The sequence below is a fragment of the Dryobates pubescens genome, chromosome 13 (assembly GCF_014839835.1).
Source record: "Dryobates pubescens isolate bDryPub1 chromosome 13, bDryPub1.pri, whole genome shotgun sequence".
Taxonomy (NCBI): domain Eukaryota; kingdom Metazoa; phylum Chordata; class Aves; order Piciformes; family Picidae; genus Dryobates; species Dryobates pubescens.
Genome location: NC_071624.1, coordinates 4,511,565 through 4,525,821, shown reverse-complemented (window position 1 = coordinate 4,525,821; position 14,257 = coordinate 4,511,565). Strand labels below are relative to the sequence as shown.

The following is a 14,257-nucleotide window of genomic DNA, read 5'->3' as shown; positions in this document are numbered from 1 at the left end:
GGAATTTCAGCATTACATGCAAAAATAAAACTAGGTAATTGGTAAAAAAGGTGCTTCAGAAGGAAGAAAAAAAAAGAATCCCTATTTCTTTTCTCTACTAATGAGCATGGTCTTACTGTTTGACTAGGGCCTTTTGCATGGGCTGCATTCATGATGGCCTTCAGGTGTGTGCTGATGCTACCCTCTTGGTCAGCAGAAATCATGGCTGAGCAATGTGAAACAGCTTTCTGCAAAGGACAGATCCTGCTGGGACAGCAATAGACTAGGAGTATTACTTAAGAGAAATCTTTAAAGGCCTTCCATGACACTATCACTTTTACATGTGCTCTCCTAAGGATGGAAATCTACCTGAAGTAAAATTCGTAGTGTATCTGACCCCTGGCTCCACCAACTCAAAGCACCGCATGCTGAACTCAACATTTTGCAGAATCAGATCCTGTGGAAGCTGGGCTTTCTGATTTCTATTTCTCTTTACAGTGAAACAAACCCAGGTCATTGGTATCTCAGCCAAAATGGAGGCTTAATGACTTAACACTACCCAGTTGCTTCCGAAGTAGCTATGAACTACTGGGTAAAATGACAGTGTTCTTTCCCTCTAGCCTAGCTAATGCCAGAAAATACAAGACAGACTCAAAATACCCTGACATAGCCTGGAAGGGAAGTGAGGCCCTGGAAAAAGCTCTGCATCTATTAAACCATGTTAACTATGCTTTTAAATGCACAGTTGTTCTGGTCTGGAGGGAGGAAATTAAATGAGAATAGGAAAAGGGAGGGGGAAGTGAAGCATCCTTGAATAGCCATAGCAAACACAAAGGTGACATGTTTGTCAGACTCAGTCTCTTTCTACCAAAGAGAGATCATCTTTGACTCTCTCTGCAGACTCTCAATTTTCATAGGTACAGAGTGCTCCAGTGGTACCTCTGGTACTCATGCTACACTCTCAAATTCATTTAAACTCCCCTCATCACACAGGTTATTGGATTCCAAAAAACTCTTGCCCCAGTTATACAAGTTGTTTGCAGACTGATTTCATGAGTCTTATCCATACTTCCACTTTGGAAGGGGCACTACACACAAAAGAATTCCCCCCACCTGTACCAGTGATCCTTCCTCTTAGCTTGGAGGTGCTGAGAATGAACGTATGGGAAGTTCTTGACTGACAAAGCCTAGTGACATTATGTCTTCTCATCTCTTACCAGAAGAGGATCACTGCCTATTATGAATTAGAGCAATTTCAGGTACTCTTACACCTTGCCAAAAGCCAAGGCACTTGAGTTTTCTTCCCACCTCTAGCACAAACCCATCATATGACTTGCCATTCACCTCTTCCCTCTCATGGTCCACTCCAATATGCTTTTTGTTTGATTGTTTGCTTGCTTTATTTTTTGTTTTTGAACAAAGTCTGTGTACCATAGGCTGAGTCTCAGCTAGGCAGGATGCCCTGTAGTGCATTACAGTAGCAAGAAGCTTCTTGGTTCTATGGATGTGCTACTTCAAGTAATAAACCACAATCAACAGCTTGCTGTGAGCATTTCTGATGAGAGAGAACAAAATACTTACATTGTCTCAAATGAGAGCCTTGGAAGCACTCAAAATAACACAGTCTTATATATCAGGACATGCCACATATATTAGTAGACTATTTTCAAGGTTATTGTGTATGCTGGTCTGTAAGCAGGGACAGTATCTTGCTGCTGATGCTCCCAAATTACCACAGCACCTGGCTAGGAACAGAAATGTGATTTTTAGCAAATGCCAAGCTAGGGGGGAATTACCAACTCAAGAGTTGACTCAGAACACCTACACTTACTAGCAGTAAGACTATCCCAGAATTCTCCTAGTATTGTGTTCTTATGAGAAACATTGAACATAACAGAGTTAAGGGTGAAAACTGCTTAGTGTGGAAATCAGTAGCCCAGCCGGAAGATGGCTGAATATAAACTAGTTCAAGACACAAGCTCTTCTGCAGCCCCATGCAGAAAAACATCAGCTGTTCATCTCCCATTTCACTGCTCTGACCTCCATCTGGCCATCTGGATGTAAAATGTTTTAGTCACTGAAGACAACATCCAGCACTCGTACTAGAAGTTTGGCTGCTTACTTTGTGAAATCAAAGAGATCTGTGCATTGATTCCTGAACGTTAGAATAAACTCTGTCAACACTTTCTTCTAAAACGACTATCTGGACATCACTAATTTCTTGCAAAATATGTCTGTGTCATCCAGTATCTCGGAAGAGCAGGTGCTTTCTTTTATGTCCCCTAGCAGATGCACATTTCACTGTTCTCTGAGCACTTGGAGGCAGCTTTTTTTTTTTTGACAAAACATGGTGACAGCTGCTGAAACTGAGATTCACGATCTACGTTTTCTACCTAATCTGACTTGTGCAGGGATGAAGCAGCTCATCTCGTGGGGTGTGCAAGCCCTTGCAGGAGGCACCCCAGAACAGTTTTCTCATTCCAGTCACTGTCACTGCCTTGTGTTGTTCCCTTTTCTATAGAAGAGAATATTGTGCTTATGCCATCCGTTAAGCAAAGTGCTGCACGTACATTGCAAATATACCCTGCAGCACACAATGGAGACTTGCAGATTAAATATGAGGAGAAGTGGCTGTGAGGGGAAAGAAAACTCCAGGTGCTAAAGCTGTTACAGGTGAGCCTAAGCATTTGCTCCCCTGAGGCTGCTACCTGTCAGGATTAATCCTGCAGAGCTCAGGAATGCACCTCAGTAGACACCACGCCCCATTCCAGGAAACCATAAATACCAAATGAGATGCTCAGTACCACACATGAAAGCACCTTCTTTCTGCAGAGCATGATTGTGAGGGAGTAACAGCTGGACTAGCATCAGTCCTACCTTCTGCTAGGGTTTTCTTAAGATGGTTCCTTTGGGGAAATGAGGAAGGAGGTGAGTATGAGTGCCGGTTGCCCTACTCCCAAGAGGGCCTCGAAGAGAATCCCCACATTTATTTCTCTGTCCTGGATCCATCTGAGACCCTGTTTTTTGCCATTTCCGGGTTAAAGGATGTTCTATTTCTTTCTGTCTCATTCCAAAACCAACCCTAAGGAAAGGGCTCCAGAGGAGCCAAAGGAATCATCTTTGACAGCCCCTTCTCTTAAGTGCTTTTGATAATACATCCCAGCAGCAAACCTGGGGACAGCTGGTCTTCTTTCAAACAATGCTGCGCAAGCAGCATACAAGAGGGGGTACAAAGTGATTAACAGTGCTTTGAGTAGCACAGTTTTGCCAAACAGGGGACCTTGGCCTGCCAGAAAAATTTAGTGCAGGTGATGAACAGTTATTTAGCAAAAGCAGTTGACTCCCAGGTTTCTTTTCTCCTGTGCCTTTGTCACCTCACTAGGGAAAAAAAATAAAATCACTAAGCTTCCTGCTGATCTTAAATGCCTCCCTCCCCTTAATTCCACCTACTTCCTCAGTTTCTCTGACGTTTTGTTTGGAGGCTGAAGTGTTTTAGTTCTGCTTATAGTTTCTGTTTTGGAAAAGCTAGCTGTGCACAGGCACTGCTTGATATGAGATGCTCAGTTATGAGACGAGCAGAATGCCAACGTGACACTGATGTTTGGAAAGGCAAACACCAGGTGAGCTGTGGAAGACACCTCGATGTCCCCCTGATGTACCCGGAGGGACAACTGAGCCTGCTGCCTCATGGGGTGCTGGGACCCCATCTGCCCAAGGATGCCCCAGAGGTCAGCGCTCTGTCGCAGAGCTGAGCCCATGGCCAAGGCCACCAACTGAGGCCACACACCACAATTTCAGGGGCAGAGCCCCAGTGTGGGGAGTTACCACAAAAAAAAAAAAACCAACCAAAAAACCGAGGCAAGCAGCATTCCTGCCTAATTAGGGACTTCTGGATCAAAAGCAGTATGTTTAAAGACCAAACTCAAATGCTTGGCCTTAGGGAACAGCCACTGCCGATGCCAGGGGCAGTGGGAGGCGGCCAGCTCAGCAAGCACAGGCTGGGAGAGCCAGAGGGACACTGCTTACTCCAGAAATGCTCCTTTCCACAACCTTTGAAACAAAGGAATTTTAAACATAGCACCATTTCCATATTTTGAGCCATAACCAGCCCCAAGATTTCTTTCCTGTTTTTACATAAACCTGCTATCTTTCACACAGCACCTTGCCAAACCCAAACCATGTGATGCCTTCAAGAAACACCCGCAGTTGAGAATGGTGGCATCAGGATGCTGGAGTGTGGAGTGGTCATGTTGGGACAGTGTGTCTGGGGCACACTGGTACTGCATTCTTCACGACACAGATAATCATTGCTTCAGTCTTGTGTCAATCATTTTCCATATAGAGAAGTTCCACATTTCTCCGAACACATCTTTTGATGTGTGGGTCATGAAACATAAGTACCTGAAAGTTTCAGACTGTCTGGATTTTGCAGTCCAGGTTTCAAGGCAGCAGGGTAGGGCAGAGCTCTGACTGCTGGACTGACTCCAGCCTCCTGAGCAGCTTCCCTGAACATCCACAGCACATCCAAATAAATGTATGTATATACGTCTCTCTCCCCAAACAGTCCTTTAGGGGCTGAAAGCCCAAATACTAGGCCTTTAGAAAGCTCTAAAACTTTAACCATCTTTAACAGCTTCTAAGATGTTCCCTACCTTGCAGCATTTAAAACAATGATTTGTCTTTGCAAGAAATATGTGGCTGCCTAAAACCGATTCTCAAATACTGTTAATTATCTGCATGGTCTGTGTTTCAGAATATGCAGTTTCCAGCTGCCGGCATTGGACATTATGGAAGCTTTCACATGACATGAGCTTTCCAACGAGCAGCCACCTATAAAATACATGATTTTTCATCAGCATTTGATTGCCACAGCTTAAAAAAAAAAATCCCAGAATTTATGAGAGCTACAAATTGTTTTCAGGCTGAGCGTTACAGAATAAAAGCCAAGATTTTTGATTTGGTTTGTTGATGTTTCCTGAAAACATGAAATAATTCTGACAGGACAGCTAAATTTTGGCACACACCTAAAGGTCAGCAGTCACACAGGGAGTGCTTGCTGAGTGTACCAAAATGATTGGGAAGGAAAGATTGGCACAACATTGCAGTAGTGTTAAAAAGTGATTTAAGTAAGGAAAAAAGAAAAGAGAGACAGACAAGGATTAGACTCTCAACAAGTAAGCTTTCATTGAGACTAGAAAAACAGCCTCGTTCCTTGCAGCCTGCAGGTCCTCACTGTCACTCAAAGCATCTCTTACTCTTGCTCCCTCTCTTTCTTACCACTCTACCAGCCATGCAGCCCTAGCCTGTGCTGCCACCCCAGGCTGCTCTGGCTCTCAAAGTCCCTGCTCTGACCAGGCAGCGCAAATCACTCCCATGACCTTTCCTGCATGGTCGAGGGGTTTTTCCAGGCTCACCTCTGTAACAGATTATACAGGCACAGGTTTCATTGGGAAGGACAGCAGTTTGGAAGTGCCATGACTTTTACAACACTGACATGCAGTTGAGTGATATGCACTTCACGTCTCCCAAGGAACCTTCCCCAGAACAGAAGACTGTTTCTAACTTGCTCTCAGCACAATTTAAGCACCAAAGCACTTTACTGGCTAGCTCCTATTCTGCAGCCGGCAGAGGGGGCAACAGGCAGCTCGTAGCAGGTTCCTGAAATCATCTGCTTGAGGAAAGTTCTTTGCCAAAGTGTTTAATTTTATAAGAGATACTGAGAACTTCCCATCCACTGAGATGGTACCTGTTTGAAGAGAAGCACATTCTGCAACTGAAATCTGAGGCCTGCATAATGTTGTTTAAACAATATTTAGGACCAGTCTCAACAGAGGCTGTTGCATCACCCTCTAACAGTCCCAATCTTGTTTTCATTTTTATTACTGATATTTTTCTTTTAAAGTGGGGAGCATGTAGAATTTGTCAGGTAAATAAACTATACCCAACCTAGCAGCCTTCACCAGGTCCCTGCCCCAGTTTGTGCACCCAAGTAAATACACCCCCGTGTCCTTGCCTGATCAAGAACCCTGGGACATCACAATTAACAAAGAATTTGTGTATATAATCTTGCTAATGAAACACTGCTACTCTGACCTCAATGTCCTCCACCGACATATCCAAAGCACATGCTCCCATCACTCATCATGGTCTGTGTTGTGGGGTTTTTCACCCCCTTTCCCCCCTTTTTTTTTTCTTTTTAATTAAAACCAGTCAGTTGTAGCAAAAAATACCATCTTTTCATCTAAAAGGCTAACAGCAAGCCAGTGACCACATGTGTAGCTCAAATCTGATGCCCCCAAATCCTGCTAACTACAGCAAACTAAAGGAAAACAACAAATGCGCTAGTAAGCAGCTAAGCAGTCCTGTGGGTGGTTCAGCTTTAAATATAGCCCTGGCAGATCCTAGAGGAAGGGCAGCCCAGAAGACACGCGTCCTCTGCTATGCAGAAAGAGCACACAAACCATAGGATCCTATTCCACATGCATCACTTTCGAATATACAGCTATATGCGTAGTATGTCATCTGTGCTTTGGATGTATATTGTCTCTAAAAGCACATTGTATGAGAGACAGGACATTCCGCTCTTGGCCACAAAATGTTTGCCCCAAAAGCAGCCAAATCAAGGCTGAAACAACAGATTTCTTGCAAGAGGGCACAGCTATAGCTGAGAGCAGAGGCACTCTGACAATTCAGAGTTTTGCAGATCACAGCCTGCAAGGATGAATTATTCTCCAAAGCAAAACGTTGAATGCTAACATGAAGAATATTACTTCAGAGGCAGACTGCTGTAGCCTTGCTATTTTCTAGCTTGAGCTTCAGGGCAATTCACAAGTAGAGACTATTGCCATGATCGGCGGTGAGATTACAGAAGCAGGATTTGCTGTTATGAATCTGAAAGAGACAGCTCCAGGTCTAAAATTAATGTGCCACACCTGCTAGCAGAGAATATATGAATAATCTGATCTCCAGGCTGCAAATACTACAAGCAAGGGTTGGACATACCTATCCAGTGGAGCCTTCCTCACTAAGTCCTCCTAAAGCCAAATGAAATTGCTAACATGAAGACAAGCTGTGCATCGATACCTCTGCAACCCCCAAACCTGCACTTCCAGCTGCTGCTAAGGAAATCCAGAACAAAGAGGCATCTGGTACCAGAAAGACTAGCACTCATCAATCTGATATTAAAAATGCTTTTACTGATGCCTCTAAACATCACTACCTACAAAAAGTCTTGTTAACAGTGAGATTAATAACATTAACTAGAAAATAGGGTGATTTCTGCGGCATTGTTTCAGGACCTGAGGTGATTCCACTGCCTCATCAACAGGACTTCCTCAATTTAAAATCATAGCAGTAGCTAAAGAAAAAAAACCAACTGCTGATAGGTGAAGTCATGCTTGAAACTCAGACACAATATGATGATTTTCTTCCTTTTTTAAATCATGTCTTGCATAAATTATAAACTCTGTATTGATTGCAAGGGTAGTTAAGCAAACTAAAAAGGTATAATGGGAGCAGGAGACATCTTATTGGCCTTGTGGGCTCAAGTGAGGTTATTCCCACTGCAAAACACCAATGACTTGTGCATTATGGTCTGTCAAAGTAATACTCAGCTTACTGAACACTAATGTTGACTAATGCTTAAAATAAACTCAGGTATGCACAGAAATAAAGCTCTGGTTTGTAAAATGCTGGGGAACAAAAACACACACAAAGCCAAACCATTACTGCTCTAACTGGCATCTCAAAACAAGCATCCTCCTTTCATATGTTTGGATTTGGTTACTATTATTGTTATTGCTGTTATTACTATTAATGCACCAAAACATCACACTCGTACTGAACTAGTTCTTCACTTGTCAATATTATCCTCCAAGCTTCTACCAATTTTTGTACTCTCTTACATGACAGATGCAGAACTATGGTCTTTTGAGTATCTGTGGCAAAAATAAAGAGCAGATATATCAGTCAATGCCACAACAGGCAGTGCAGGGAGAGAGTGCCAAGGTTGGCAGACATTCCGCATTAACCCCTGTGAGGGGCTAGATTTTAGAGATCAGCAAGTGTGCTCAGCAGCAGCTACGTCAGGTTCCATTCAGACCTGAGCCTGAGCAACCAACACTGGAAGGCTCTTTTGAAAATCCCTGTTACTACTTTTTAAGGAAGGTGAAAAATCAATTAATGCTAAGCTTTTAAAGGAATGCATTCGCTGTGGTCAACCTTGGCCCCACACTTTGCAGAGACGCACTGCCTTTTCTTGCCATTTAGTGTAAAGGCACTTAATCTTGGTTACCAGCCCCCTGAAGGTCAGGCTTATTTCTTTAGATCTATTATTTACTGCTTGAAATTTCTAGTTCCACCTTTCTGGCTATTATAGCTTCTTTCCCCAACTCCTTTTCACAATTACTCCCATATGATGACTGTTGATAAAGTTAGGAGGACTGTGATTCTAAATGTCTGACCTTCTTCAAAATCTGATAATGGATACAGTTCCTGAATCATAGGTCATTTCAATTTTGCCAATAAACCATTTATTTTCAGTGGCCTTCAGACCTTGAGGCTTACTGTGCACTGCCAAATGGATTCTTCAGGGAACAATAAAAGTCAAGAGAGTCATCCTTAGCCTGGGCTTAACATGTTAGTAGGAATACTGTACTTTGGAGAGCATGTTTGTTCACCCTATCTTATACTCCACAGTCTCCATGACTTTCACTGCTGTACAATATTTTCTGATGTTTGCATGAAGCTGAAAGTTGTAAGTGTCTAATATGAACCACTAACCTATCTTTCATTTGCAATCTTTATGGAAAGGAAAAGAAAAACCCAAGCCTCCTTCAACCCTCCCCACCTACTAAGGGCTATCCAGTTACCTTTACCATACCGAGTTTCAATTTACAGCTCAAGGCACAGTGCCAAGTTATACATCACTACTGCAAATATTATGCTGCTGTGGTAAGACCTGATTACACCATGCTTGTAAAAGCTCTGTCAGTGCCAAGGTACACAATTTGTTGGTATGAGTGCCTGCCAGCTTCCTTCAATGGCTTCACTGAAATGGAGTTCTCAAAGTGGCTTGGTCTTGCAAAACCACTGCCAGAGATACATTATACAATTCCTACTGAAGGTCAACGTTTCATGCAAACCATTGAACAAGATGCAGAGGAATGAGGGTCAAACATGAATCCCTATCTTGAACAGTGCTTGGAAAGTCAAGCAGCGACTGGATCCTGAACAGTGGGGAACCAAGCAGGTTTTACTTACTGTCAAAGCTTCTGTGCTGCGCCGTTAGGATTGTCTGCACAGAGCGACCGGCCTCTTTCATCATGGCTTCAAATTCACTGCGGCTCTTGTTTGCGAAGTTCTCCTCCATCTCGCTGGTGCAGCAGGTGTAGCCTTGTGGGCAGATTCGCAGGTGCTCCCCTAAAATGAGAGAAAATGTGCAGTTGAACAACCAGCTCTGGAAAAGGAAGGATTGAACCCCAGACAAGCTCAGCATAAAAATACTCCAGCTCCCCAGTAACCCAGATCTGTGTTAGGCTTTATGTGTCTACCCCCTAATTTTGAGTTAGACTGCATTAGTATAGTGCTTGGTGTGAATGCACTGCTGGCTGTGAAGGAAGTAAAACTGAAGGAGCTAAAATTCATACTCTGGGCAAGGAGAAGGGAAATACAAGTATTTCCTGCTCAAAGTCTGACTTAGAATCCAGCTCTGCCTAGAATTCCAGAAGACATGGAAGTCTCTGATTAAATGACAGGTTTTAAACAACTGTTTGAAACTACTTTGTCAGGAAAAAAAAACCAAAACAACTGCAACATGTTCTTCCCACTCCCAAACCAACCCCCCCAAACTCTTTCCTGAGAAGGCATTTCCTTAACCAGAGAGGTGAGATAAGTGAAAGGTTTTCACAAGACACAGATGTGGCTCAATGCCTCTGGACTTTCATTGACTAATTAACCTCCAAACATGCAGAATTTTCCTCATTTACTACTTTTTCAGTGAAAAAATTATCTTCCAGGAAGGGACAAGACTGCCCAAAAAGGGGCTGCAATGACAATCACTGATTGAACATACCCTTTGCTATAGGGAAGGATGGGAAAGGTAAGATTTTGCAGTCATATTGAAAAATTCTTTAGCATGGGAGCTCTTCCTGCCCTCTGCAGTCTCTTCATTGTGCAAACATTTGCATGGGTAGAGTCAGCAACATTTTAAAATTAATTGCTTAAGTTCTTATGAATCCTTACAAAGACAGACACATCCACCTGCAAACACACCCTATGTTTCTCCTTACCCAGCAATAAGAATTCATTTGAATGAAATCAAATATCAGGGTTATTATTTTTTTTTAAAGAATAACCCCCCAACTTGCTCCAAGCATGCACCAAGATAAACCAGTTACAAAGGAGCTACTGTACTTAACATCATTTGATTAAGATTGCCAATGATTTTGCTGACACTTCTATATGGCTGCTGTCTTCACATCATAGCTGAGCTGAAACACGTTGTTTTAAATTGTGTTTTATCTTGTGTTTCTCAACAGCTTCCTGAACCTACACAGTCCTCCACAGTTTCCTATTGAAGTTCTCCAATATTTCCAGTGTAAAGCCTTTAGTAAATGGGTGTTTTAGGTAAAGGTTCTTTGAAACTGGACATACATCCTACCCTTGTGAATGCTGTGTCATTAGAAGTTTAAAAGAAATTTTGACATGTGTGCTCTGTAGTTGATGTGTTTTAACCAGAAGCCATTCAGAATGAGTTTGCATTTTGACGGCACTTAGGGCCCTGCTCATATACAGCTCTAGAACAACCTCTGCAGGGGCTGAGGTAAGTCTGCCCTTGGAAAACAGGGTACTGTGTGCTTCAGCACTGACAGAGCAGCCTTCCTGCCTATCTGATGGGAATCGTTGCTCTCCAGATTTCACAGGTGAAATAACTTATCACCAGGCTTGTGTTGTGCTCCTAGATGAGAGGAATGTCAGGAAGGGTAGTGTGTCCTCTCTCTCAACAAATCTCCCTCCCAGTCGCCATGGGTACCCAGGTACCACTTAACCCCACTGCCAAAGCAACAGGAAAAGCAGCAGCTTGCTTCAATATGAAAAACATAGTCAAATATAAACATCATGTGGCTCAATTCTTGCAACACCAACTGCTATTTCAGTTACAAAGCTTGCCTGAGCCTATCTGTCCTTCATAAACTGGACTGTTACAACTCATTCTCTGAGCTCATTTCTGTAAAGCTGCATTTGTACAGGAAAGTCATCATGAGGACAGCTGACATGTGACAAGCAGGCAGGAAAAGGGAACTATAATTTTTTGACAAGACACAGCTTTGTTTCCTGTCATGGCAAATTAAAAACGTTCTTCTTGTCCAGCCTCTTCCATCTGATTTCTGCTGCCACAGAATTTCTGATGAGGATCAAAGTTTTGTTGACAGTTGTTTTACTGCAGTACGTGTCCTTCCATGCTGCCTTTGGTGCACTGTAGTGAAGGATGCTTATGGTCAGGATTGTGCCCCAAATATTTCTGGAACATACTTCTCTGAGTGTTAACCCTCCTTTGTTTCCCTCTCCTTTCTGGGGGCAGCAGGGGGGATCCTGGCGCCACTGAGTCCAGGTAAACAGCCTGGGTATAGTATGTACTTACGCCGTATTTGGTAGGTGTTAGTCCACTGGTTAATCTTGCATTAGCAACAGAATGCTCATTGGGCCAGGATTCACTTGGGCAAATGGTAAATAGGGGTCGTTTGGTAAATGAGCCCCCCCACATCGTGTTGGAGCCTGTGAGTGTGTGCGTGCCAGTGCTGCCGTGGTCCACCTTGCCCGAGACTCAAGCCAGTGCCCCAAGAGGCCTCACGCTCCTTTGCCACCGTCACCCAGCTGCGTGCGGTGCCATGGACAGTACCCCGTGGGATCGACCACTGCGCGATGCATTGCTGCAGGAGGAACGCCAGCAGCCCGTGTGAGCCAGCGTCGCTGACCTGCCACAGCCCCCCTCGAGCGGGAGACCTTTGTGTCCTGGGAGGAGCAGCAGCCACGCGGTGCAGCCACGCGGCCGGCGCCATTTCCTGTCTCCATCTTACGGCACATCTGTGCCACATTTCTGGACTATAAATATTATTAAGGGGAGACTTCACGAAGTTCTCAGCTTGTAAGTGAAGCCTTTCTTTATAGAGTTTCCAGTTAGGGTAGCATTTAGATTGCTGCGGGTGGAGGGCTGCCGGTCACTGACCAACCCCTCCCCCGCCGCTTTCTGAATCAGTTTTGATTCTAAGTTCTGTGAATTGTTTGATTCAATTGCCCATACACAAACATCCTGTAAAGATAGTTTCACTAACCGAATAGCGATACCTGTGAAGGGTGACTGTAAATACCCCGTTACAGAGTTTGTGTGTATATATATATATAAAATAAATTTAACATATATTTTCATTGGTATATCTGCCGCTCATTTTCTGAGGGCATATTCACAACATGCACCCTGCATTGCAAAGTGAGGCCTTTTCAGTGTCCAGCCAGTCTGAAAGCACTATAAACAAGGCAATGGACCCCAAAGGATCCCAGTGTTTCCCAAAGATTGTCACTGCTACAAGCCACTTAGTTCTATGAGCCCTTGCACTCGATAGCACTCAAAAGCATGAGCACTGATGCTGCTTCTCCATTCACTGTTATCCACCAGGGTGTGCAGGTTCAGCCTAAGCTACAAACAACCCATTAGATTCATGCAGCCATAGAATGCTTTCAGTTGGAAGGAACCTCTAAAGGTCATGTAGTCCAACTCCCCTGCAGTGAGCTGGGACAGCTGCAACTAGAGCAGGTTTCTCAGCACACCACCCAACCTGACTTGGAATGTTTTTTTCTGGGCAGCCTGGGCCAGTACATCACAGTTCTCATGGTAAAAAAAAAATAATAAAAAAAATCCTTGTATCCAGTCTAACTGTCTCTTCTTTTAGTTTAAAACCATCATCCCTGGTCCTGTGCAACGGGCCCTGCTACAGGCCCCCTTTTGGTACTGAAATGCCACCATAAGGTCTCCCTGGAGCCTTCTTACCTCCAGGCTTAACAACCCAAAGTCTCTCAGTCTGTCCTCACAGCAGAGGGGCTTCAGCCTTTGCATCATGTTTGTGACCTCCTCTGGACCTTCTCCAATAGGTCCATGCCTATCCTGTGCTGAAGGCTCCAGAGCTGGACATAGCACTGCAAGTAGGGTCTCATCAGAGTGGAGTAAAGTGATTTACAAATCCTCTGTCCTGGTAAGTTGAGAGAAAGCAGTGAGAGTGGACCACCTGGGGAACTGCCATCTCCTGGCCTGCTGCCAAGGAACAGGGTCTGGCTATGCAATGGTCTCCTACCACCTCAGGCAAAGGACCTGTAATTAGGGAGAGCAAAGGTGGCCACCCCAGCAAGGAAACATCGACATGTTCAAAGCTGCCTGTCAGGTGGGCTCCTCACGTAGGCTTTGGAAACAAAGGAAAGGGAGAAAGTGTGGGGATTGCCTTTGGGGAAGAGAAGGACCTGTCCCAAGAGGAAAAATGAACTGGCAGGAGGAGCCCTGTGATGTGCTGAGGAACATGAGGAGCGGCAGAAGTGTGAAGCCTGCTAATTAAAATGTGACATGACCAGACAAAAACCTCCATGCTCCCCCCTCAGGCAAAGCAGCGAGCGTGTTTCAGCAAGATGGCATCAGTCCAACACCTTGCTGTGCTAGCAGAGCTTCAAATAATCGCCAGCCAGCTGGCATCGTGCAACAGAGGGTCAAAGAGACAGGGGAAAAGACAGAAAGCAAGGGAAAAGTCACAGTTGTAGCTAAAATTGCTTAATTTTACCACAACTTTGTAAACTGAATATAGTTGTTCTTAATGCTTGAACTCAGATCAGTTTCCATCCCTTTTGAAGCAACACTTTGCTTTCTGCAGGCATTTGTATAGCACTCAGCACCACGGCACTTTGTCTCTGTGGGAAGCAAAGTTTTTACCATTTGTCTTTGTAATTCAAACTCACAGTCTTGCAGTACTACAAAAATGCTTTGCTTTCTTTGCTTTTTAAGCGGACCCATCCTGAAAACATTATTATTGAATGTCCTTTTATTTATTTTTTTTTTTAATTGACTCCAAAATAAATGCACTCTAGACCATATTTTTACTCTCCTTATATTTCAAAGTTCACTTGTTTGCTAACTTGCTGTTAAGTCATTGCTGAAGCTGCACTATAAATATCTCTGGGTCCCCTTGGCAGGAGATTATCTGCAGATGTCTATGGAGGGCTAGAGGTGTTTTATGAGGAG

The 14,257-nt window shown here is 43.9% G+C and overlaps 1 protein-coding gene across 1 annotated transcript in view; it reads right to left on the bottom strand.

Annotated features, from left to right (window-relative positions):
• GPC1 (glypican 1) overlaps positions 1-14,257 on the bottom strand; it is a 217,697-nt gene that overhangs the window by 98,624 nt on the left and 104,816 nt on the right. The window contains exon 2 of the mRNA XM_054166838.1: positions 9,241-9,399. Coding sequence (XP_054022813.1) covers positions 9,241-9,399 — 159 coding nt within the window. The remainder of the gene's footprint in view (positions 1-9,240; positions 9,400-14,257) is intronic.